The sequence below is a fragment of the Siniperca chuatsi genome, linkage group LG22 (genome assembly GCF_020085105.1).
Source record: "Siniperca chuatsi isolate FFG_IHB_CAS linkage group LG22, ASM2008510v1, whole genome shotgun sequence".
NCBI classification, from domain to species: Eukaryota; Metazoa; Chordata; class Actinopteri; order Centrarchiformes; family Sinipercidae; genus Siniperca; species Siniperca chuatsi.
The window spans coordinates 2,694,536-2,718,543 of record NC_058063.1 but is presented as its reverse complement, the minus strand read 5'-3'; the positions used below and the strand labels follow the sequence as shown (position 1 = coordinate 2,718,543).

The following is a 24,008-nucleotide window of genomic DNA, read 5'->3' as shown; positions in this document are numbered from 1 at the left end:
AAATACAGCAGCTTATCTTGCTGTAAAACTCCTATACAAGCAGTAGGTAAATTGTTAATAAGGGGGGATGGCCCAATGGGAGTTTATTCTGAAATAAACACTCAATTTGCGGCACAAAGATCTTGTTTCTTTGAAAAAATAAGAAGTAAGAACAGCGGGGGAAAAAACAAACGTTTATGAGTATTCAAGGGCACTTTTGTTCCAAACTCTGTTAATTTCTGACAGCGTGTTTCTATTTTAACCGGCGCAGCTTTTTTAGCCTTTAATCTGGACATCCAAGAAGGAAAGAGAGAACTTTTGAATCCATTACAATCAACAAACTTAGCGAGTATTACCCCTTAAATATAATTGCAAAAAAAAAAAAAAAAAAAAAGCATAATACACAGACAGACAGATTCAAAAGAGTTTGGGATATACACAGCGACAAAAGTAAAATAAATTGAACTTAAATTAAAAAACAATAAAACAAAACTGTAAATAACATGAAACACATAAATAACATTAACATAACTTATTATGTTTATTGACCTATTTCTACTATAGGTTGACTATTTGAGAAAGACAAGAACAATTTTTACTTTTTTATATTATATTTTAATGAAATGTTTAATTAATATTTTCCATTTTCATTATAGCTTGTGGGTGCACGGTGGCAGAGCGGCTAAAGCTCCTGCCTCCCAATAAGGAGATCGTGGGTTCGTGGGATCGATTCCCGGACCAGACCAACATCACACAATCTCTCTGGGTGGAGTCTGCATGTCCTCCCCGTGTTACCGTGGGTTCTCTCCGGGTTCTCCGGCTTCCTCCCACCGTCCAAAGACATGCATGTGTAGGTTAAATTGATAACTCTAAATTGCCCGTATTGAATGAATGTGAGAGTGGTGAGAATGGTGAGAATGGTTGTCTGTCCTTGTCTGTGTCTGTGTTAGCGTTAGCGACGAGTTGGCCACTGTCCAGGGTGTACCCTGCCTAAGGCCCAAAGGGACAGGCTCCAGTCACCCGCGACCCCTAACGGGACCAAGCGGTAGAAAATGGATGGATGGATTATAGCTTGTTTTCTGTTTTAAGTATTTTAGAAAACTATATAAAATCTTATTCACAAGAAGTCAATAAGGCAGCACTTCATGTACAGACACAAAGAGCAGTACAACAGAACAAATCATATTAAAATGGTCAAATTGCAGGCTGTTTTTAATATTATTCAGATTCAGCTTTCGACACCTAAAGCTGGTTTTAAATACTGATAAAACTGAGGTAATACATTTCTCAAGCTCTAGGAAGAAGCCTGTGAACACTTTGGATATTATTACTGCTCAGGGAAAGAAGTTAGAAGTTGTCTCCTGTTATAAATATCTCGGTATTTGGGCTTGATGACTGCCTTTCTTTTATACCTCAGGTTGATAATCTTCTTGCATCTGCATCTTGTTTGCACATGTTAGATACTGCATATCAGTCAGAGATTTGTTACAAACTGTAAAGCCCTCAACTCATCATTGTACACTTTACTCCAGGGCTGGTTGGCCATCTCTGACCTTTCGTAGACTCAGTCATTGGTATTTGTTAATTTATAAAGCCATTCTGGGTAAACTCCCATCATACATTTGTACTTTGATTGCACAGAGATCTGACTGTAGTTATTGGTTGAGATCACTAGATATGGTCTTATTGTCTGTTCCAAGTGTACAGACAAAACTGGGAAAGAAAGCTTTTTTGTGCTCTGCTCCCCTTACTTGGAACAGCCTTCAAAAAGACTTGAAACTAAGAGAATTGGTCTGTCTGCCAGAAGTACAATGGTGAATGAATCGGTTGGTACTTGTCACTGTGTAGGTATTTTAATTAGTTTGACACGTTGTGGTTATGGTTGTTGTCTGTAACCTTTTTATGCTGCTGTCTTGGCCAGGTCTCCCTTGTAAAAGAGATCTGTGAGCTCAATGGGTCTTACCTGGTTAAATATGGGTTAAATTAAAAATTACTAGTGGAATGTTTTAATTTTGACTCCCACTGGTTAAGATCTTGCAACAATGCAGTCTGAAAGTGGTGCATAAAGAGGTGAAAATCCTAAGTCAGGTACCAGCCCTATGCATGAGTAGTCTCCCAGCTATTCATGCTGTTGAGATTACAAAGCTTTACAAAACTTTATATACCTCCATCATTAAGTTTCCATCCTCCTAATACTTGATTACAGCCATTAGAGAAAGGCTCTGCTGTAATTAAAACTCATTAATTTACATGCAGGGAAACTACTGCCTGGGCTCGGTCTGGATTTAACACCAATATGTGGGGAATCTGTGACGCTGTGATGGCAGCCTGTGGAGCTCAGCACACACACACATATCCACACTAACCTATTAACACATCTCATTGTTTATTTGAGAGGCAAATAGTGGCAAAAGCCTTGGGACTGCTGTGGCTGGCATTTCTGCATAACAACCAAGGATTCATGGGTGGCAGTGGAGGGAATTACGAGAGCCAAGGGGTATGGTACAGGAGGAAGAAGATAAAGAAATAGGGGGAAAGGATGATGCCCCAGTAGAGAGCTAACAGGGCTTTAGCATATGACGAGGGGAGAAAGATGAGAACAGTTTAAAGTGATAGAGATCGTAAATGGGAAAATGATGAATATGGGAAGAAATATGAGAAGAAAAAACAAAGAATGACTGTTTGTCCCAGCAGTGGAGACAGATGAAGGCAGAACGGCCCACTGAGGAGCCTTTTTATCATCTATAACTGCAGATGAGCAAATTAGACTTGTGTTTAGTTCTTCTTCTCTATAAAGACACAGGAAATTGACTCATAGCCATAGCCCTGAAAAGCTGAAGCAAAGCCATAATTCCCTCCATTTCCAGGTTGTGCGAGAGTAATTTTGCGCCCTAAAATGGCACTGAAACCTATTCAAAATTCTGTTTCCATATGACAAAGAGCCAAATGTCCCCATGTGATTGGTGATTTCATTTAGCTGCGTAATAAACGCACCAAAAGAAACTTATGACTCAGTCCATCACATTAGAGGCTTTTTATATGAATCACAACTATTTTTGTGCCTTTTTCAATGTACTCACTGTGAAATTCAGTTTCTTTACAAACAGCACAAAGCTTGAATGGTCCCCCTGAAAGGTTGTGATGACTTGTGAACATCCCAGACAATTTGAGCATTGGGCTGTTGGGTATTCTTCAACTGTACTGTTGGACTACAGCTGATGAGGAAGGAGCATTTCAGCTATGCGTCTGAACACAGTATTGAGCTTGATAAGTTCTATTTCAGCCAACTCAAATGAGAGTGTTATTGACATGTGAATATAGAGCATCTGAACTAGTCTCTGAACTTCGTTCCCTGCCAAGAACTCCCGTCAACTGATGATGACTAACGTGAATTAGAGCCTACAGCCAACAGTGTGTGTTGGATTCATCTTTCAGATGAAGGATGCCATGTGAATGGAGCATAAACTTCAGCTGTCTACTTGAACTACCTTGCAGGCTTCACTTAATTTTGTTTCTAATCTTTGTTGTTTTGTATGGAGAGAGCAACGAAATTCCAAGTGTCCAAATAATGTTCTAGAGTTGTCTTATCTGGTTGGTTTAAAGCAAGGCTGTGTAAACCTTTGGAAAAAAACAAATACCCCAATCTTTGTCGTATAAATTAAAAGTTTAATTCACTAGCCACAAAATGTATTCTTGTTCTATTCAATACACTCAGGGGTTTTACGGCTTCAGTCTTACTTGGTCTGGTATGACCAGTAGCTTATGGTGGCTAATGTTAGCATACTTAAAGATAGATACTGCTGTGTTTTAGCATTCACTTGCCACTTATAGCCACAGTGGCCGCTGTTCAGTCAGTTACATAGTCACTTAAGACCCTTTTACTGGCCCTACGTAGGTTCCTTTTTTAAATAATTTTTTTCAGTGCACAAACAAAACATACACAAATACAAACAAAACAGAAAAGATGAACATTTTAGATAGACTTTTGAATAGAAGTTTGTTTGGCAAGTTTTGTTCTCTTCCCTGGGCTTTGGGTGCTAGTGTGACGTCATTATATAGTGACAAATAGCGACAGTGACAGCACCCATCAAAACAGGCACATACTACGTAGGTTTCTCAAAGCTGTTACCAGAGGTGTAGCCTTGAGACTTGACTCAAGTCATCAGGTCTATGACTTGCCCTCATCAGGTGGTCTGATGTGACAATACTCGGCTTGATTGCAACATAATTATCAAATGAACCCTGGTCCACCAAAACTGGCACCAGGAAGGAAATATGGAATTCCTTTGCATCTAAATGACATCTAAACCACTGAGCAAAAGTTGTTATAAGGCTGTCTACTTCAAGTGTGGGAAGACACTTTTTATTTTTTGCTTTGGTATTGAAGCAGTAATCATTTTTCGAACAGACCAATGTTATGGGGAATTCACTTGTTTGTCTTTGGACGCACAGAGATGAAATTGTTATTGATCTTCTTTTCTGTGTTTGGGAAAGACAGCAAACAAGAGTATTTCCCCAAATAGTTGACTGTTCCTTTAAAGTTAGTGTTCTCAAAATTCTAGTATTGTCACACTACTAATATTTATATCAGGAAAACAACCTAACAATGTTTTGTAGCAAATGAGTATTGTTGGTGTGTGGGAGACTCACTCTTGAATGAAATGGTCGAAGCAGGTTGGAGATGTGGTTGGACTGTGTGGTGTGATGGCCATGCCCGCAGTTTCCACCTTTAATTGGCAGTTCCTCTGCACTCAACAGTGAATGGTGGAGAGGATCCACATCGCTGATTGGCTCCAGGTAGTAGGTGTCACTAGAATTCAAGGATATTAGGCCCCTGTGTGAAAGAAGAAAGACAGGAAGGAGAGAAGTAATGCTGGGGGCGAATTTGCGAATCCTACTATGGCGAAGGCATGACCCGCCCTACTCTGCCTGTGATTGGCTTAGCCTGACGATGATGTTTCGCACATAGCCTTCGCTGAAAGAACAGCAAACTTGCTGGTCTGCTGTCTTTGGCAAATCAGCTCAAAATTGTTAAGCTGTAATAATTTCCTCTAAATGACACAACAAGTAATGTAACTAATAATAGCTAGGTTGTGGGTTAGCTTAGCTAGGTTGTGGGTTAGCAAACCGTCGCTACAGTCGCTGCTGCAAAGCTAACAGCCAGAGAGGACGAGACGGTTTCCCAGAGCCAGCACAGCAGCTCCAGACAGCGATACTCACAACTCTGCTGCTACTATAGCTAACAGCACAACAGCATATCTTGGTAAATTAGAAAGTAAGCTGAATGTCCGTGGGCAAGTCGTTTAACGTTACCTGATACACATGGCTGGCATAATCATGGCTGGATTTACAGATGGGAACAAACATTTTTTTCAGTGCACAGACTGAACAGACAGCTAGCGGACCATGAGGAGATATTAGCTGAATTTGACAAAAAGACGTGTATTGGATTAGAATTGCATACCCCACCTTTAAGTTTTTTATTAGCTCAAAATTGTTAACCGTAACAAGATCCAGTGAAAGTGTAGGCCACTGCGATGGGGAGAAGACACTAATTGTAGTGTTTTTATTAGTTAATAGATCAGTCATATGGTATGATATTTTATTTGTCTGTAGCATTTCTATCCTTTTTGATTCATACCGGGTCATTCTGCATCCTCCTCGTGGTTGGTGCATGTCTTTTTATTGAATCTGTTGTAACCTTTTGTATTTAAACAAGCAAGTTTTTTTAATGTGTTTTTATGTACTCGAAGGGGTCTCAGGATTTCATGGACTTTAATGCTTATTTATTTTGAACTTATGCATTTATGTATTGTCGGGTCTAAGTGTTAACTGCCGGTTTTGTGTTGTTTATATGGCTCGTGCTGTGCACTCACTCATTCATTCACTCATTCATGAATAAATATTTTTGTATGTTTATAACCATCAGCGTCCATCTTGATCACTTGAAGTCCTTAATGTGAAAACCTCTAACTTTGAGTTGGTTATTGTTATTATATATTGGACTTGCATGTATCAGGTGGACACAAACACGACTCAAAATGAATACTAATGTTGATCTGTAACTGTGGAATGCAATTAACAATCATTTGCAAACACACGTTTGCCATAACAACTTTATAAGGTTATAATATATCAGATGTTCAGATGTATCAGATGAACACTTTTATAAACCCCATATGACGGAAATTTTCTTTTTTTCTGGAAGAACTGTTTTTTAGGTTAACTAGCATGTATTTTTTTTGATCAACCAGTGGGTATTATAAATCTTAGTATGGTCTAAAACTATGGAGGTACATTATTTAATTGTATATCAGTTGAAAAACCACTGTACTGCTGAGGATCTATAACAGCACCAGTGAAACAACTGTTCTCTAAAGAGTACTCACTTAAACATACATCCAAATGTTCACCCTTTATACTGACCTATTCTGTATTAGATTAGTTACCTGCTGTGGCATATCTCTCCCCCTTTAGGCACTTTCAAATTGGTTCAAATGTGTGTTTTTTCTCAAAGGCTACAACAGAGTAACGATGTGTTCACAGAGAAAGCAAAGCAAATTTTTCGTGCAGGGCGATACATACAAAGTCAATGCAAAGACGGGCAACGCAAATTGGGTTCGTTTGATTGTGGAACGCTATCCTACACCTGCCTCGAAAAAGGAATTCATGCATTTTCTGGGTCTAGTGGGATACTACAGAAGCTTCTGTAGGAACTTTTCTGAAGTAGTAACACCACTGACTGATCTCCTTAAGGGAAAGGCAACTTTTATTTGGTCCCCTGTTTGTCAACAAACGTTTGAAAGGGTAAAGGTACTGTTGTGTATTGCCCTGGTGTTGGCAGCCTCAGGGTTTGACCATCCGTTTTCCCTTCAGGTGGGTGCTAGTCATGTGGGGGCGGGTGCTGTCTTTATGCAAGTTGATAACTTGGGTTTTGATAAACCAGTGAGCTTCTGCTCAAAGAAATTTAATTCATATCAGCGAAATTATTCTACGATAGAAAAACAAGCACTAGCATTGTTATGGTTGTTAAAGCATTTTGATGTTTATGTGGGTTCTGGTGTTGTGCCTATGGTGGTCTACACTGACCACAATCCCTGGGGGGCCGCTACGACGTGCAAGAGCCAGGATCACATGACGGGGGTAGAAGAGCTTGTACAAGAGTAGTTTATCACAATGACTAGTATTAAAAGTATTTTTTATAATGATATAATCTGCTTAATGAGGTAACTTAAGCATAGTGTTAACCGTTTCTGGTCAGAAAGCACAGGGAAGAGTTTGTTTTCCTCCAGGGCTGAAGTTGATGCTAACCTCGGGGCTAACCACCCACTCTTTTACCCAGCAGCTGGGAAGCAGGACACGGGAACGTTTTGAGTATATAGGAGTTGCAGCGTTTATTTATGGGCAAACTGTAACCTACACTGTACATTTACTACCCATAGACAACTTAACTGCTAACCTTTTAACCTAGATAGCAAGGCTACTAAAAAGTAGCCAACGGATGCCTTTGGCTGTCTCCATCTGTTACACGACCCTTGCTTTGCACCTTGTAGCGGTCCCCTGAGAGTATCCCGCATTGCTTCTCTTGACACCGTGTTTGTTGACAAGTCTGCCAGCTCCACCTACCCACTTTACATATTGAGATCACATCATACTGTGGGCAGAATCAAGATAAAAAGAACTCGAGGTATACCTATAATCCCAGGTGAAAATGCAAAGGTCTTGGGGTATGTCATTATCCAGATAATGCAGGTGTTTTAAATGTCTGACACCGTGGGCCCCCATTCAGACAGAATTGAGACAACTGCCCCTTGTGAATATCTGTATATGAATGGTTAGATGGAGTGCTATTCTGAGCCTCAGTAATGTAAAAAAAACATTAATGTAAAAAAAGATTTTTTCACTCCTAGTGTTTTATTTGGGGGATAATCATGCTGTAAATTTCGTACATTGTTGCCATGGAGTCAGCAAGTTATGCTGTGGGCTAAAACTTGACCCCTGTTTTTTAGCCAGTATTTGTTTACATTTTGGCAAATTTGCATCATTAAAAGTATGCTGAATTAGCTATTAGCAGTTCCTGTTTGCTTTGTATCCATGGATGCACAGACAACTATCACTTTTACTTTGATACCAAGGAAAACGTTAAATTCTGGAGTTATAATGAGCGTCTTATTTCTATGATTTCTAAGATTTATGAACATTTATTTGCAATGGACATCGGAGATAATGTTATCCTCTAAAAGTCACACTGAATCTAAAAATATGTGTCATGTCTGTGTGCTCAGATTTGATTGAGGTATGACTTAGTATTATGTTTGATGCAAATTGCGGCAATCAGGCATTAAGTTCCTTAATTGCTGCTGCTGAAACTGCTGATGGAGACGATAAGTGGCCAAGTCAGCGGGTCAAACTGACAAACTTCCTGTTGTTTTTTAGAACACCGGCATGTACCTGTCTTCCTCACTTCTCTCCCTCCGCGCCACCCCTTTCAACAAAACTCCACAGTTTTTAAACCTCTGTTAATGTATCCAGATACAGATAACATGTTAATACCAGGTGGAAATGGGGTCTTATTGATAAGATAGACAGACACTGACAAATCTATGCAGGAGAAGGTTGAAATATGAGGAGAAAATGCAGTCATACTGTATAGTTGATGTTTTGTCCTCTATGCATCCTCACAGAAAAGCTATGATGATGAACAATGCAGCCTGAAGACTTGTCCTAGACAATACAATGCAGTAAAAAGGCAATTTCAAGCAAAGACAGTCATTCTGCAACACTGACTGTCTGGGGGAACATCCAAACTATTTTGTGTAAGTGTGTATGAGTGTGTGTGAGAAAGACTGAAAAAGAGATGGAGCCTCTTGTTTCATCCACACAGACTCTCAGACACATACTTTATACTTCTATTCTTATGAAAATCTTCTACTGATTACATTTCCTCACTAAACGCTCATCCATTACACTGTCTCAATCAAAGAAGAAGGTGTCTGACCTCTGACCACTCATTGAGGACTCTTCACTTCTGAGCCATAATCCTAACCCTCTATTAGACTCCTAAAGAAAAAACTTGAACTTGCCAGAGTAGGGGGGGAAACTACCCGCAGAGCAACCAAAGGCGCACGGAACCTGGGGAGGCCCAGCTGACTTCAACCAACCCGCAGAGGAACCGAAGGTGTTGGAAAAAAGGCCGATATCCAACAACTTTGAAAGAAAGAAGCCTGCTAAAAGGAGCCTGCATTTCTGAGATCTAACAAGACAAAGTTAGAAACAAAGAAACCTTGGACAGACCACGTGGTACAGAGAAGGAGAAATAGAGAAAGATGGAGCGAAAGAGACTCAAAAGACTTAAACAAACTCTTAAACAAAGAAACTTTATTAGTTTATTATTAAACTGCTGCTACCAGGTTAAAGAAGCCTGCTCCACTCTGCTGCAGCACCTGAGTCCTAACGAGGACTGTAACAAACTTTAAACTCAGCCAACAGCTAGTAGACACTCACACCGAGTTGCTATCACAACCGAACTGGATCAGCCCGATTATGGAAGAAGAGACACGACTCAAGCCAAAGTCGCCAGCGGGACCGACAGCGTATCTGGAAACATGGAACTCCAGGGAGTTTCATCTGGGACCAACCGCCCACAGAGTGCCCCAGAGGAATGGCACTGCTTCTCCTCTCCTCTTCCATCCAGGACAACGGCTGAAATATTCCGGTCACTGTCCCAAGACAAGAACTCTGAAAGCAACTTCAGATCAAGACCAAATTGATTATTAATTAATGTATTAATTATTATAAATGACTGTCAGTATATTCTCTGTGTAACAGAGTGGTGCTCCTGAGGTAAAGATCCTGTTATTTAATATGAGTATTTTATTCTTATAGCTGGAAGTGAGTGTAAATCTGCTCCTTCCTCTTACCAAAATTAAGGTCATTCAATATGATCAGTTTAATGCATTTAAACCTTTAATTTGCTACACCTCTGACCTCTTAAAAGAGAGGGTGCAGTATTTAGTATGACCTGTTGCCATCCATCTTTCATTTTACTTTACGACATTAAAAAAAAAGTGTTTTCCCCAGCCAAATCCTCATTTCAATTTAATTATAAACCCAAGTTAGAGTCTTTTACTATCCCAAAAACTCAGAGGCCTGAAAGGCGGCTGAAAAAAGTAGAAGGAGTTTCATCCTTCATTGAAAATACAAGAAAATAACACACAACACAGTGGAAATAACATATCACAACATCCACGGTAACTTCTCAAAGCACTCAAATACACTTGTCATTGTCCAATTGTGTGCACAGTATGTTCCAAAAACTCACTTTCACAATTTTCAGTAAAAACAAGGGCTGAGCATTGTTTCAAATTTGTCAATGATTATGCCAATACAATATCTAAGTTTAAGTACTGATGCCAAAACAATACTTTCATGTGGTAATTCACACTCACAATGAAAATAATGTTCATTGCCACCATAAATACACTGGTAGGGTCCCTGTTAGAAGTGACATTTCTGGCTAAATTCATCCCCTACCACTCATGGGGCATGGACTGTCAAACCCACAATCAGTTGCTCTACCTGTAAATCACATCACAATCTGTCTAACACCCAGACACCGAAATTTTGCCTCCAAATTATCTAATTCAGTAAATTATGACAATACCATTACGCCCACCATAACTCCATCCTCGCCTAACCCTTCCTCCAAACCACAGCTCTCTCTCTCTCTCTCTCTCTCTCTCTCTCTCTCTCTCTCTCTCTCTCTCTCTCTCTCTCTCTCTCTCTACTAAACAACACACGACACTTCGTGCAAGCCAGACATAGACGTTGAAGCTGGGTACATGAAATAAACCAAGCAAGGATTGGCCACCGCAGCATGGTGTCGGGTTGCATTTCTGAAACCATAGTGTTGTCAAGGAATAGATTAATATGTTTTGTCCTTGTAGCTCTTTAAGATAAAGCCATAAAGTCATCTGTCTGTGTTTGAAAAAATGTTTAGGTTAGAATCTGTTCTTATTTTACGTTGATTGACAGTGCCAGTGTGTGTTTATTTTTATCATGTTGGAGTTGCCAGTTTAAACCTGCAGTTTTTGCACTTGCATTATACAATGACATACAGTTTGTCAAAATAAAATGAACTCAAATTAAATTTTTTGGAGGAAAGTTAATCTGTTAGATTAATCAATTAATCGGTAAAATAGTCGAAAGATTAATCGATAGAAAAATAGTTGTTAGTGGGAGCCCTAATACAGACCCCCTAAGCCCAATATTAATTTTATCAGTGAATTTATTATTATTATTATCTGATCTCCTTTCCCACATTGCTCCGAAATACGACAATATTCTCATTCCCTGAGATTTCAACATCTACATTTGCTGTCCCTCCAAAGCCACGACCTGTGATTTTATAAACTTACTTGAATCCCTTGGTCTCCAACAGTCTGTGAATGGCCCAACCCACATCAAAGGCCATACTCTAGATTTAGTTCTCTCCTCAGATCTCTCTATCTCCTACATGGCGATTGAAGATTTTCACCTATCTGATCACATGGCAATAATTTTTGTCGCACACATCCTATGTGCTTCTCCAGTCACGCATTCTAAATTCTTCCACTGCCACTAATTTTGCAGAAACCTATAGAGAAGCTCCAATCATTACCAGTATCGAGGCTGCACCATCTCATGTGAACAGAGGAACTGGTCTTCCTGGAAACCAGCCATGTCTCCCAATATTTCAAACATGCAGTTGTCTAGCCACTTTTAAAAAAACAGTATCTAGATCCTTCAGTCCTCAATAATTACAGACCAATCTGTGCAAACTCCCCTTTCTTTCTAAAATCCTTTAAAAAGTAGTTTCTGACCAACTGTTGTCCCACCTGGCTCAAAACTGCATCTTAGAAAAATTCCAATTTGGATTCAGAGCACTTCACAGTACTGAATCAGCATTATTGAGGATAACTAATGATCTCCTGCTAGCTGCTGACTCAGGTAACTGCTTCGTGCTCTTGTTCCTAGATCTAACTGTAGCCTTTGACACATTAGATAATTCTATTCTCATGAAATGGTACTCTTCATATTTGTCCAACAGATCTTTCAGTGTCTCTATTAGCAACTAATTTTCTTCCTCAGCCCCCATCTCCTATGGTGTCCCCCAAGGTTCCATACTTGGCTCAATCCTCTTCTCCATGTATTTGCTTCTGCTAGGCCACATTATTAAAAAAAACCAAAAAACTTATAACATAACTATCTTTTCACTGTTATGCGGATGCCACTCAGATCTACCTCCCTAGAGCCTAATTACTACAACAAACTAACCAACTGGCTGCAAACTTTCTTCAGCTCACTGAGAACATAACTGAAGCTATTATATATGGACCACAGCATCTGACCAACATTATCTCTCCTCATCTTGGCCCATTGGCCCACTCTGTTGAATCACATGCAAAAAACCTTGGAGTCATATTCGATTCAGGATTGAAGTTTGACAAACAAATCAGTCAGGTAGTAAAATGAATGAATTGATTATTGATTATTGCAACTCGTTATATTTTGGTATCACTTAGTCTAGTTTATCCCGTCTCCAACTGGTTCAGAATGCAGCAGTTTTGCAGAGTTTTAACAAGGTCAAAAACGAGGGAGCACATTACTCCCACTTTTGCCTCTATACACTGGCTGCCTGTTAGCTACAGGCTTGATTTTATAACCCTGATGTCAACAACGTGTTAAATGGTCTTGCATTACTAAACTTCGGTCTGCACCATGGGAACTCAAGCATTAGCTGCTGCAGTTAACCAGCCCCCAGTCGCCGTTGCAGACTGACCAGAGGTAGCTCCTGTTAGCCGTCTCCCAGCAGTTCCTGAGCAGCCGGGAAACCAAGGTGGCTCGGGTGACTGTCCGGAGGAAGCATAGCCCTAAGCAGAAGCCCACAGTTCACAACCAACCTGTTCTAAGTTCTCCCCACTCAGCGACAAACCTGCTGACAAACCAACTCTGATTATTGGCAGCTCCATTTTGAGAAACGTGAAGTTAGCGACACCAGTGACCATAGTCAAATGTATTCCTGGGGCCAGAGCGGGCGACGCTGAATTCTATTTAAAACTGTTGGCTAAGGATAAGCATAAATACAGTAAGACTGTTATTCACGTCGGTGGTAACGACTCCAGATTACGCCATGACAACTCCTACAGTCCTACACGCTTCTCTGCAATTCCATTAGAGCAGTTACCCACCCAAAACTCTTTAGTGATGTGTCTGCCCCCCGACCACTTAAATTAATAAAATCAAAAGGTAACAGAAGAGGAGTTATACATAAAAACCAAAACAAAATTACCACCATTGAAATAGCACAACAAAACAGGAGAATTAAATGTGGACCCTTAAACATCAGATCTCTGTCATCTAAAGCTGTACTAATGAAGGATTTAATATCAGAGTATCATATTGACTTATTTTGTCTTACTGAAACCCGACTGGGTCATGAAGAATATGTTTTGCCTAAATGAATCCACTCCGCCCAGTCATATTAATACTCACATTCCTCGAGGCACTGGCCGAGGAGGTGGAGTTGCGGCCATCTTTGACTCAAGCCTATTAATCAACCCTAAACCTAAACTAAATTCTAACTCATTTGAAAGCCTTGTTCTTAGTCTTTTACACCCAACCTGGAAAACACGAACAGCCAATTCTATTTGTTATAGTGTACCGCGCTCCTGGTCCTTTATCTAATTTCTATCTAAATTCTCAGAGTTTTTATGAAGTTTAGTCCTTAAAACAGATAAAGTAATTATTGTAGGTGATTTCAATATTCATGTGGACATTGGAAATGGTAGCCTTAGTACTGCGTTTATCTCATTATTAGATTAGATTGGCTTTTGTCAGTGTACATAAACCCACTCACTGTTTTAACCACACCCTCGACCTTGTTCTGGTATATGGCATTGAAAATGAACATCTGATAGTCTTTCCACAGAATCCTTCATTATCGGACCATTATTTAATAACTTTTGAACTCCTATTACTGGACTACACACCATTAGGCAAAACCTCCTACTCTAGATGTCTATCTGATAGTGCTGTTGCTAAATTTAAGAAAGCATTTAATTCAATGTTATGTCTCAATATAACAGGGGACTTCTATGCTAATTTCAGCCCCTCCCAAATTGACCATTTTGTTGATAGTGCTGCAGGCTCACTGCTAACGACACTCGATTCTATCGCCCCTCTAAAAAAGAAGATAATAAAACAAAGAAGGTTAGCTCCATGGTATAACCATGGTATAACCCCCAAACCCGCAAATTAAAGCAAACATCGCGAAAATTTGAAAGGAAATGGCATTCTAACAACCTGGAAGAATCTTGTTTAGTCTGGCAAGATAGTCTTAAAACATATAAGAAAGCCCTCCGTAACAGAGAGTCACAGCTCTATAGTGCCATTATATATATATATATATATATATATATATATATATATATATATATATCCTGTGTCAAAATGATGCCGTAAAACTAGTCCATACATTTGTTACTTCTAGGCTGGATTATTATATTATTATATTGATTTCCTTATTATCAGGCTGCATGAATAAGTCCCTTAAGACTCTCCAGTTGTGCGCAACATGTACTGTCAAGAACTAGGAAAAGAGATCATATTTCTCCAATATTAGCTTCTCTGCACTGGCTCCCTGTAAAATCCAGAATAGAATTTAAAATCGTTCTACTCACCTACAAAGCTCTTAATGGTCAGGCACTATCGTATCTTAAAGAGCTCATAATACATTATTACCTCATTAGAACACTGCACTCCCAGAATGCAAGGTTACTTGTGGTTCGTAGAGTCTCCAAAAGTAGAATGAAAGCCAGAACCTTCAGTTATCAAGCTCCTCTCCTGTGGAATCAGGTCCCAGTTTGGGTTTGGGAGGCAGACACCATCTCCACATTTAAGAGTAGGCTTAAGACTTTCCTCGTTGCTAAAGCTTATAGTTAGGGCTGGCTTGGGTGAGTCTTGAACATCCCTTAGTTATGCTGCTATAGACCTAAACTGCCGGGAGACTTCAGAATCAGAAATACTTTATTGATCCCCGAGGGGAAACTCTTTTGTTATAGCTGCTCACTATCACATCAGTGCACACAGGAATAGAAGTACTAAGCAAAAAATATAATATACCAAGTGGGTATAAGTATAAAATTAAAATAAGTGTAAAGTACAAAGTGGATTACCGGTTGATGATAAGTATGTACGTTATATGATGATGACCCATGATGCACTGAGCTCCTCTCTCCTCCTCTCTCTCTCCATCTGTATGTATTTTTATCCCATTAATGCATATTACTAACTCGACATCTCTCTCCTGTAGTTTTGTGCTTTCTCATTTCTCTCCTCTCTCCTTCTGTCGCTTTCAGCAGGTATTTCTGCCTCCGGAGCTGCAGAGTCTGGATCTGTGATTGTGGGCCACCTGCTGCCAATATATTGTCATCAGACTATTTCACTCTCAAATATCAATATTGGTATTGGCCTCAAAACTTAATATGAGTCAGGCTCTAATATAAACAGTATAAATATCTTATAATTGGTTAATCATACATTTATTAAAAACGTTTAACCCATACAAGAACATTAAAACCATTTTAAACCTACCTAGAAAGGAAATTTGTATAATCACTTTGTAAATGTGGTTGCTGTTACACCAGCCGACAAATCTTTTCACCAGACTCGTACACTCATCCTCGTTGTCCCCAGTGATGCAGCCGACAATGGATGAGTCGTCTGAGGACTTCTGAAGATGAATAGATCCATCTTCAGAAGTCCTCTTTCTAAATAAGGAGCTACGCTATCCCTACCCTACCCTAAATGCTTTTGAAACTTTTAAATTGTTGGTAAGCAATGATATGGATTATTTTTATTTATTCATATTTATAAAATAAAGTGTTACTGTGGATCAAACAGATTCTAAGACCTCTTAAAGTGCATATGCCTTTCATGAATATGCATCTCTGTCCTGACGATGAAAAACAATGATTCATGCAAGCTCTGCTCGCTATGGTTCAATATGCACTTCACCTAGTCCGTGAACATTTTGTCAGAGTTGCTATTTAATTCACAGCAAACACAATAGGCACAAAGGGAATCAAATTGTTTTTTGTGAAAAGAGTTTTGCTGGCTATTGTGTTCATCCACACTGCTGATCATATGGGCACAGCTCAGCTCAGAGCCATGCGTTCTGAAAGAATACAGTAGGTCTTTTTATTTTTTCTTAAGTAATTATGTGTCCAAGGCTGTTTAACAATTTCCCATAAAACCATTTAATTCATCTTGAATCAATACAAAACACCTCGTTATGGCATAAAAGTTGCAGGCAGGGAAAATTAGCTTGGAATTGCAGGGCGGGAGTGAAAATGAAAACACTGAACACAGAACTGCTGGAGGACTGCAGATAAGAACAGAGAAGGTCAATGCTGAAACCTGAACAAAAAGTTCTGATCCAAAACTTTGTTATCCTGCCAATGGAGGCCCCCAGTAACTGGCAATTTTTGCAATCATGAGATTTTTCTTTTGCATAATCATCAGTTCCTTGCCAATAATGCTGGGTTGTGCAATTTGGCCATTCCAAAGAAAAGTCTCAAATCCACTGAGAAAATGACGAGGGTATTTCATACAGCACTGCAGCTGGAGCACAATAAATAGTCTCATCAAGGTACTTTAAGAACTCTTTTATCCTTATGAACACATTCTATGCATATACCAGGAATAAAATCATAAAGCGTCATTTTCACAACTCCTCATTAAAATCCAGGACAATCCAGGCTGTAATCATGATCTCATAATGAGAGCAATTGGGGGGGGGGGTCAGTGGAGTTTTGTAAAAGACGTCGTTGATTCATAGTTTATGATAGCAGAGGAAATATTCAAAGATGTCAGAGCAATACTAGACATGCTTGACCACACTCTGGTTTTTATTTATTTGTTGTTTGTGTTATGATTTTATCGAGATATTCTATGCTTTTGTTAATTTACTTGTAAACTCTTATTTATTATTATTTATGTTTTTATTTGATCATTCCTGTGTTTTTGTTTGATTGTAACACCTAGCCTGGGGCTGAAATGCGTCCATTTCTTTCTGCTGCTGTGCATCATTAAAAAGTATTATATACTGTACTATATGCGAGTGCTGACAATTTCATTTGTCATTTTGTGATTTTTGGGTCGGCACCGTCATACTTTAAAGACATTGGAGTTGAGCACGCCAGTTCTTTTGTTTTTTGTAATCATCATATTGAATAATCCTGTAATTTAACCTCTCTTTAAAGCACATTTTAAATGAGGTCTATAAATAATTTGACTATTTTCTTTTCAGAGCATGCTGAGTGAGCGGAAACAGTTCAGTACGAGAAGGACAACACAACGTCATTCCTGGTTGCATGCAGTGTTGCTGATGTAGGATTTAAAGCTTATGCTACTGTTGATATGAATGACAGATAAATTGTAAAACCCAAACTGTATTTAAGGCTTGCTAATTTGGGCTCTTAAAAGAGTACGGGATATAGCAGTACAAAGTTGAATATCACAATGAAAAAACACAACAAAAGTATTTGCATCGCAATTGTTCTGAAGTTTGCTTTAATGGCTTGGGGGGACTCTGGTTGGTTCATTTTTCTTTTTACTTTGTATTAGTGGAAACATGTACAGAGTTCCTTTTTGGTCTTGGGAACACTAGTTTGACAAACTAACTTTAGTATCGGAACAATTTTACACATTAGAATGAGTTTCCAGGTGGTTGGGGAGTACAACTGCATGTGTGAAAAAATTTGTATAAAGCCTTTAGTGTCTCCAGAGGGAGATGTGTGAAGTCTGATAAATGTCCTCAAGTGATGTCACTCGAGTCAGTGTCGGTTGAGACTGAAGACTACAAGTTTGAAAATGAAAAACATCTGTTGGTGTGGAGTTAGAAAGAAGTGAGCTTACCAGACCTCTGTGGCCTGCTGCTCATCTTTGCTGCAGGCTACAGGCTCCAGGCTACATTAGCCACTCCTAGCATAACTCACCCGAATAAAAGCAGTGTTTCACTATCCTCTCTGATTGAAAGTTTTAAGTCTATTTTACAAGGTACCCTAGAATACACCTCTACATCACTACAGCAAGGTGAGAATCATAGGTTAGCAGAACAAGATTTTCAGGGGGTGTCAAGTTACTCTTTCTTTCTGCAAAGTTCTTGTATAGACAGATTCCAAGTAGGAATGACTGAGATTTTATATTGAGATCAACATGTGAAGCTGATTTTTTTTTGTCTTAAAATGTATGAATCACAAAAGTAATGGGTGGAAAATATTCAATATCTCAAGAAGGAAACCTCTTGGCCAGTTCAGAGTGATTTAGCTATTAGTTCCAGCAATTCAATTTTCAATTTTATTTATTTATATAGTGCCAATTCATAACAGAAGTTATCTCATTGCACTTTTCCTATAGAGCAGGTCTAGACTGTACTCTTTATAATATTATTTACAGAGACCCAACAGATCCCACCATGAGCAAGCACGTGGCGACAGTGGCAAGGAAAAACTTCCTTTAAGAGGCAGAAACCTTGGACAGAACCAGACTCAAAGGTGGGCGGCCATCCGCTGCTGTGTTGGGCGATCTGGTCAGAGCGCAGGATTTTATGAAGGCAGTCGATAGTTTTGCACTGAAATTGCAGGAATAAACGCCCATTTTAAGGTAAGACAAGCTCACACTGTCACTGTGTGTTTATGGCTGTTTAATGAATTGCAGGAATGTTTGTCAGGCTCTGTGATCAATACTTTGCTGATCAGTTTGACATGCGTTGAGTTTCCATGTGCGACTTGTTGCAGACTGATGGCTTTGGATGGAAAATACATTGCGTTATTACGCTATTAATTTTTCAGAGAGAAAAAATTTCAAACAATTGTGCAGATTCTCTTTTCATGATCTTGTGTTACTCTACATTAATGCTTCCAATAATCCTGTATTGTTTTGCATTAATGTAGAGTAACACATCTGGCATATATTGAGTATATTTTGATGTTGAAAAGTAGGATTTTCATTAATGCCAATGTTACAAATATAATAGCCAGAATGAGTGCGTCTGTGCTCTTGTGTAGCAGTCAAAAAGCAGGAATTTACTTAACGTTACTTAAAAAAAAAAAAATGCTAACGTTACATGTGTGAGACGGGCGTCTGTGCTTTTAACCCGTGCTGTCTGTTGATGGTTTGGGGCACACACAGTCATTTCGACTTATAGAGCTAACTTTGTGCAGTCTGTGTTAGCGTTATCACTGCTACTAGCTACCGTTTCTCACTGGAATACGTGTCATGTTAGCTGGCCAGAGCTGACGGATGTTTATCAAAACTAGCGTGTGGTTAAAAAAAAAAGTTCAGAAAATGCAAGGATGCATGTCGCACACAAAGTCACCTCTAAACAGTAATTTGACGTCTCCAGCAAGTTGCTTTATTTCTAAACACTGAAAATGTCCATATACTGTATAAGCTATTATGGCATTTTGGCACTGGGTTTTCTACGCATCCTTGATTGTTTGTAAATGGGAGATCTGTCTATGGTTGTTCTGAACATTTTTTTTTTTGAAAAATATGTTTGTACTCAGCAAACTGAAGTACATAATTTATCCATCTGTTAATTTACTACTACATCCCTGAACGAAAAGGCTTAATTTAACCTCAGTTTGTTTTTCAGTCCAAGAACAAACTTGTGTCGGTCAGCCAATATTTGGACAGCCCTGTGAATGACTGGACATTTAGAAAGCATTTACATTCTGTTGGCTTACAGATCTCTGTTCTCCCCCACATCTGCTCTGTTTCCATCAAAGTTGCTGTCAACAAGCAGCATCTGGCTACCTTCCCAGATCAGGACAGAGGGACTGAAGGGTGCCGACGGACATGTCAGCACTGAACCAGCCTCTATCAGATAGAAGAATATAAAGATTTTCTTACAGCTTAATGAAAAACTTCCTCAAACTCTTATCGGTTTAGATTTACTGAACAGGCTTTGGAATTAATTCCTACTAAAGCCCCACTGAGCTATAACTTGATGTCTCTGTTATTGGATCAATTTCATGAAGATATTTTTTGGGACACATCCTCAGGACGTGCAGCATCTTTGCCAGGAGAAAGCTTCAATCTGAGCCTTCAATATGCAAGGCGTTCCACATTAAAATCTGTCTGAGGCTGTGAAAAAATGACTTTTAAAACTGCTGCCTGGATCCCCAAAGAGGATGAAATTAGTCATTTTCATGACAATCCGAAGAATAAAGAAGAGTTCTGACAGTGCAACTTTCTCTGTCTGGACAAAACGTTATCCAAATGAGTTGAGGGAAAATTCCAGGCTCAGTGGCAAACATTTAAGCTGCACAATAAGACTTTTATTGACATTAAAATAAACAAATAGCTTCCCTGTGTCTACAGGTCTAAATCCAAGTGAGCCAAGTGAAGGGATGTGGCAGTCAAGTGAAGCGGCAAAGCAGGACAATCATAACAATTGAGAGTCACCTGATAACATTTAAAAGTAAAATTACCAAGTACAGTAAAATAAGCACAAGATATGATACAGACCCCTTATCATATTTGATTAGGATGACAGCCAATAGTCAAAAGTAATGCGCAGTTCAGTAAGGAGTTAAAAGTTGAGACACGATGTTCTGGTCATTTCTGTAGAAGTTACAGCTAAGTAGTCACATGTAGGAGTCAAAGCGTTACTTCAGGCAGAGCACTGAAATTGTGTTTGTATTCGATGAATGGCATCAGCTGTTTCATTCATGCATCACAATAACTGGCTCCTTCACAGCTGTGTGGCTACATCCAATCATATACATGTAAGTGTACAGTGCAGCCATTATAATGTGACACATCTCACTATTACTCTGGTGATACACTCATGCCAACGCCATTCACTGCCGCAGTTCCCTACATCACACCTCCTTATGTACTACATGTTTATGGCAATGTCTGGTGGTCGGTCCACCACTTTAGTCCAAACTGAAAGATCTCAACAACCATTCAGTGGAGTGACATGAAATTTAAATGAGAATGAAACCTAACGACTTTGTTCAATACTTTGGTTTATGACCAAATACCTGCAATGACATTCCCATCAGCCTCAGCTGTACTTTTTGTTTAGTAATTTGCAAATATTAGCATGCTATCATGCTAAACTAAGATGGTGAACATGTTTAATGTCAGGTCTAATGCACCGGTCAGCTGGTTTTAACAGACTTAAAACTGAACGCTGAAATGTATGCCATGTCTTCTTGACAAGACTGATAAAAATATTGCATACAGTATCTGACACTGTCAACATAAATATCAAATATCATATTATTTTATTTTATCAAAGATTTTGAGAAATAGATTCATCATACAGGTGAATGTGTGTCGGAGCAGTGAGAGGACAGACAGAGCAGAGCTTTCCTCACAGTCTCAAGTGTCTCATTTTAACAAACAGAGAAATGTTCAGCGGTGGAAAAGACTTATTTAGACTTCTAGAGGCTACTCTGTGTTCGTTTCAGTTTCAGTCGGTCTTTGGATGGAGTTATTTAAATATGAGAATGCATCACTCAGTGTAATTATCTCTCCTTTCATCAAGCTGTGCAGGTATTACTTTCCCTGTTGCCTGCAGTCTATTGTCATGCACATGTGTATTTGTTAAAAAGCAGATTACAAACCCAGATTCCGTATACATGGCAGAGAAATCGACGATCTCCAGGAGAAATCTAACTAGGGAAATCAGATTTCTTTAATCCCTTATTCCGATTACGGAAAGCAGGTTTCTTGATTATATGACATTTAAAGCGGCTATAGTCAATATTTTTATTACAACAATGGATCAAATGACAATGTGAAAACAATGTGACAGTGTGACAGGGGTCGCTCTTAGTGATGAACCTACAGAGAATAATCACCTGAATCTTCAGCTCCCCTTGGCTTTACAGAGCTTTATAGTGAATTTAAGCTCATTGTTTAGCTGTCCAGCCCACAACTTTACTGTTTTGGTTCATTGCATCAATTTTGGCCACAGCAGGCAGCTGTTTTCATATATACAGTAAATCTCTAAAAACCCACTGTGCACTACCTGCTCAGCAGCAAACAGCAGACAGACACAGTTAGAGACCAGCTGGTGAACATAGTGGAGCATTTAGCAGCTAAAGAGCCAGATATTTTTCTCAGGAGTTGACAGAGACCAAAACAGAGCTAAAAGGAGAGTGAATATTGGACTTACAGTCATCAGGTGGACACAAACACAACTCCAAATGCATAATCATGTTGTTCTGTAACTGCTGGATGTGTAAATAGGCAACTGTTTGCTAACAAGTTCACCATATCAACTTAAAAGGTGATGATATATCAATGTTCTGTTAACAACTTCTTTCTGCTGCCCCCAAGTGGCCAAAAAGTTATTGTTATTTTAAGTTTAAAATCAGCTTACTGGAGAAAGCCGACTGTAATCAGGTTACTTAAGTGCATGTAAATGCACTGATTGGGTGCATGTTGACATTAGCATCTATTTTAAAGCACCACTGTGCCTAAGTACAACCTCGCAGAACTGCTAGCCTGGCTGTAGACTTGCTTCACATTGTTTGGGCATTTTGTCTGTATTTGATAGTTGGCAGTAGAAATACACAGGAAACATGGGGAGACAGGGACATTGCACTTACTGTATGTGGTATGTGTCTTAACTAGTTTACTGTCCTCACACTAGACTGAATCCAATCCAGCATCTGAATTATTTCAAGGACTAACTACAGTATGTAACCTACTCTAATTTGTCTGGGTCAAATCACGGCAGCCTTACCCAAACTGGTAACATAAATAACACAAACACACTGTAACAGTGTTGAATCTTCAGCTGTTTCCTGTACCTGACTCCTGAGCATGTGCTGAGAGCTACCCAGGACTCTGGATGTCCTCTTACATGGCCGTGGTAGAAGCAGTGATCCTGAAAGAGAAAATAATTGCAATCAATACTTCATATTGCATCTGGAAGAAAGCTTTAAAAAGCTATGATAATGTTTATGCAGACATGCCTCTGGTGAAGCCAAGAATGAATCGATCTGCTGGATTGACTCTGTGGTTTAAGTGTCCCTAAAGCAGGCCACGTGCACCTTTTTCATGACTACAGCTGCCAGAAAAAAAACTGCCCACTGTATGTGAACAGTGAGTTTGACAAATCAATAAAGATATGAAAAGCTCTTTACAGCGTGACAGTGTGCATATGAAGGTTGGAGTTTGGGGGTGTGTGTGTGTGTGTATGTGTGTGTGTGATGGACACGTATGTGAATTCAAAGCTGTTCAGGTGGCACTGGAGTGACTCACTGCTGGAGTCTTATTATCATAGAGAGCCAATGTTTCCACACTGCCTTGATAAGCAACATCAACATGTTAAGAGAATAAATCACACTGCAGTGCACTTTGTCAGAGATGTCACATGACAGCTGATCTTTTATTTTATTTTTCCCTATTATTATCTTTTAAGGTGCCACATTACAACACAAATAAGTGCAAAACCTACAGTACAATATACAATCATTTGTAGTATTTTATTCTACTAACCACAAAGACTTGACGAACTGTAGGAGTGTAACGGTACATGTATCCGGCCGGAACCGCTCAGTGCAGGATGTTCGGTTTGGTACTTGACTTTCTTTGGTTCTGTACACCATTTTAACCATTACTATTGAATTAGTGAATTACTACTAGTGAATTACTGACCATATGTCAACATTTGAATGCCATAATTTTACAGTGAGAATTATGGCCAATGAGCAACCACTTAATGTTCAAATTTTTCAAAATAAGGGACTAAAATGGTACCTTTTGTGATTTAGTTTTCCTGCTGTACTAAAATGTATCGAACTGTGACCACAAAACCACAAACTGTGGATTTTGTGTACTATTACAACCCTAATGAATTGTAAACAGAAGGGCAACTGTGAATGTGTAATCTCAGAATTCAGTTCACTTTCCTGAGAAAAATAAAGGCTGAGGAAATGAGAGATTCTTTAATGCCCTTA

General features: G+C 39.2%; 1 protein-coding gene across 1 annotated transcript in view; it reads right to left on the bottom strand.

The window, feature by feature from the left end:
• The window catches only part of adam19a (ADAM metallopeptidase domain 19a), a 212,519-nt gene that overhangs the window by 67,277 nt on the left and 121,234 nt on the right, over positions 1-24,008 (bottom strand). The window contains exons 5-6 of the mRNA XM_044184761.1: positions 22,857-22,933; positions 4,630-4,813 (exon numbers count right to left, since the gene is read on the bottom strand). Of these exons, the coding sequence (XP_044040696.1) occupies positions 4,630-4,813; positions 22,857-22,933 (261 nt within the window). The remainder of the gene's footprint in view (positions 1-4,629; positions 4,814-22,856; positions 22,934-24,008) is intronic.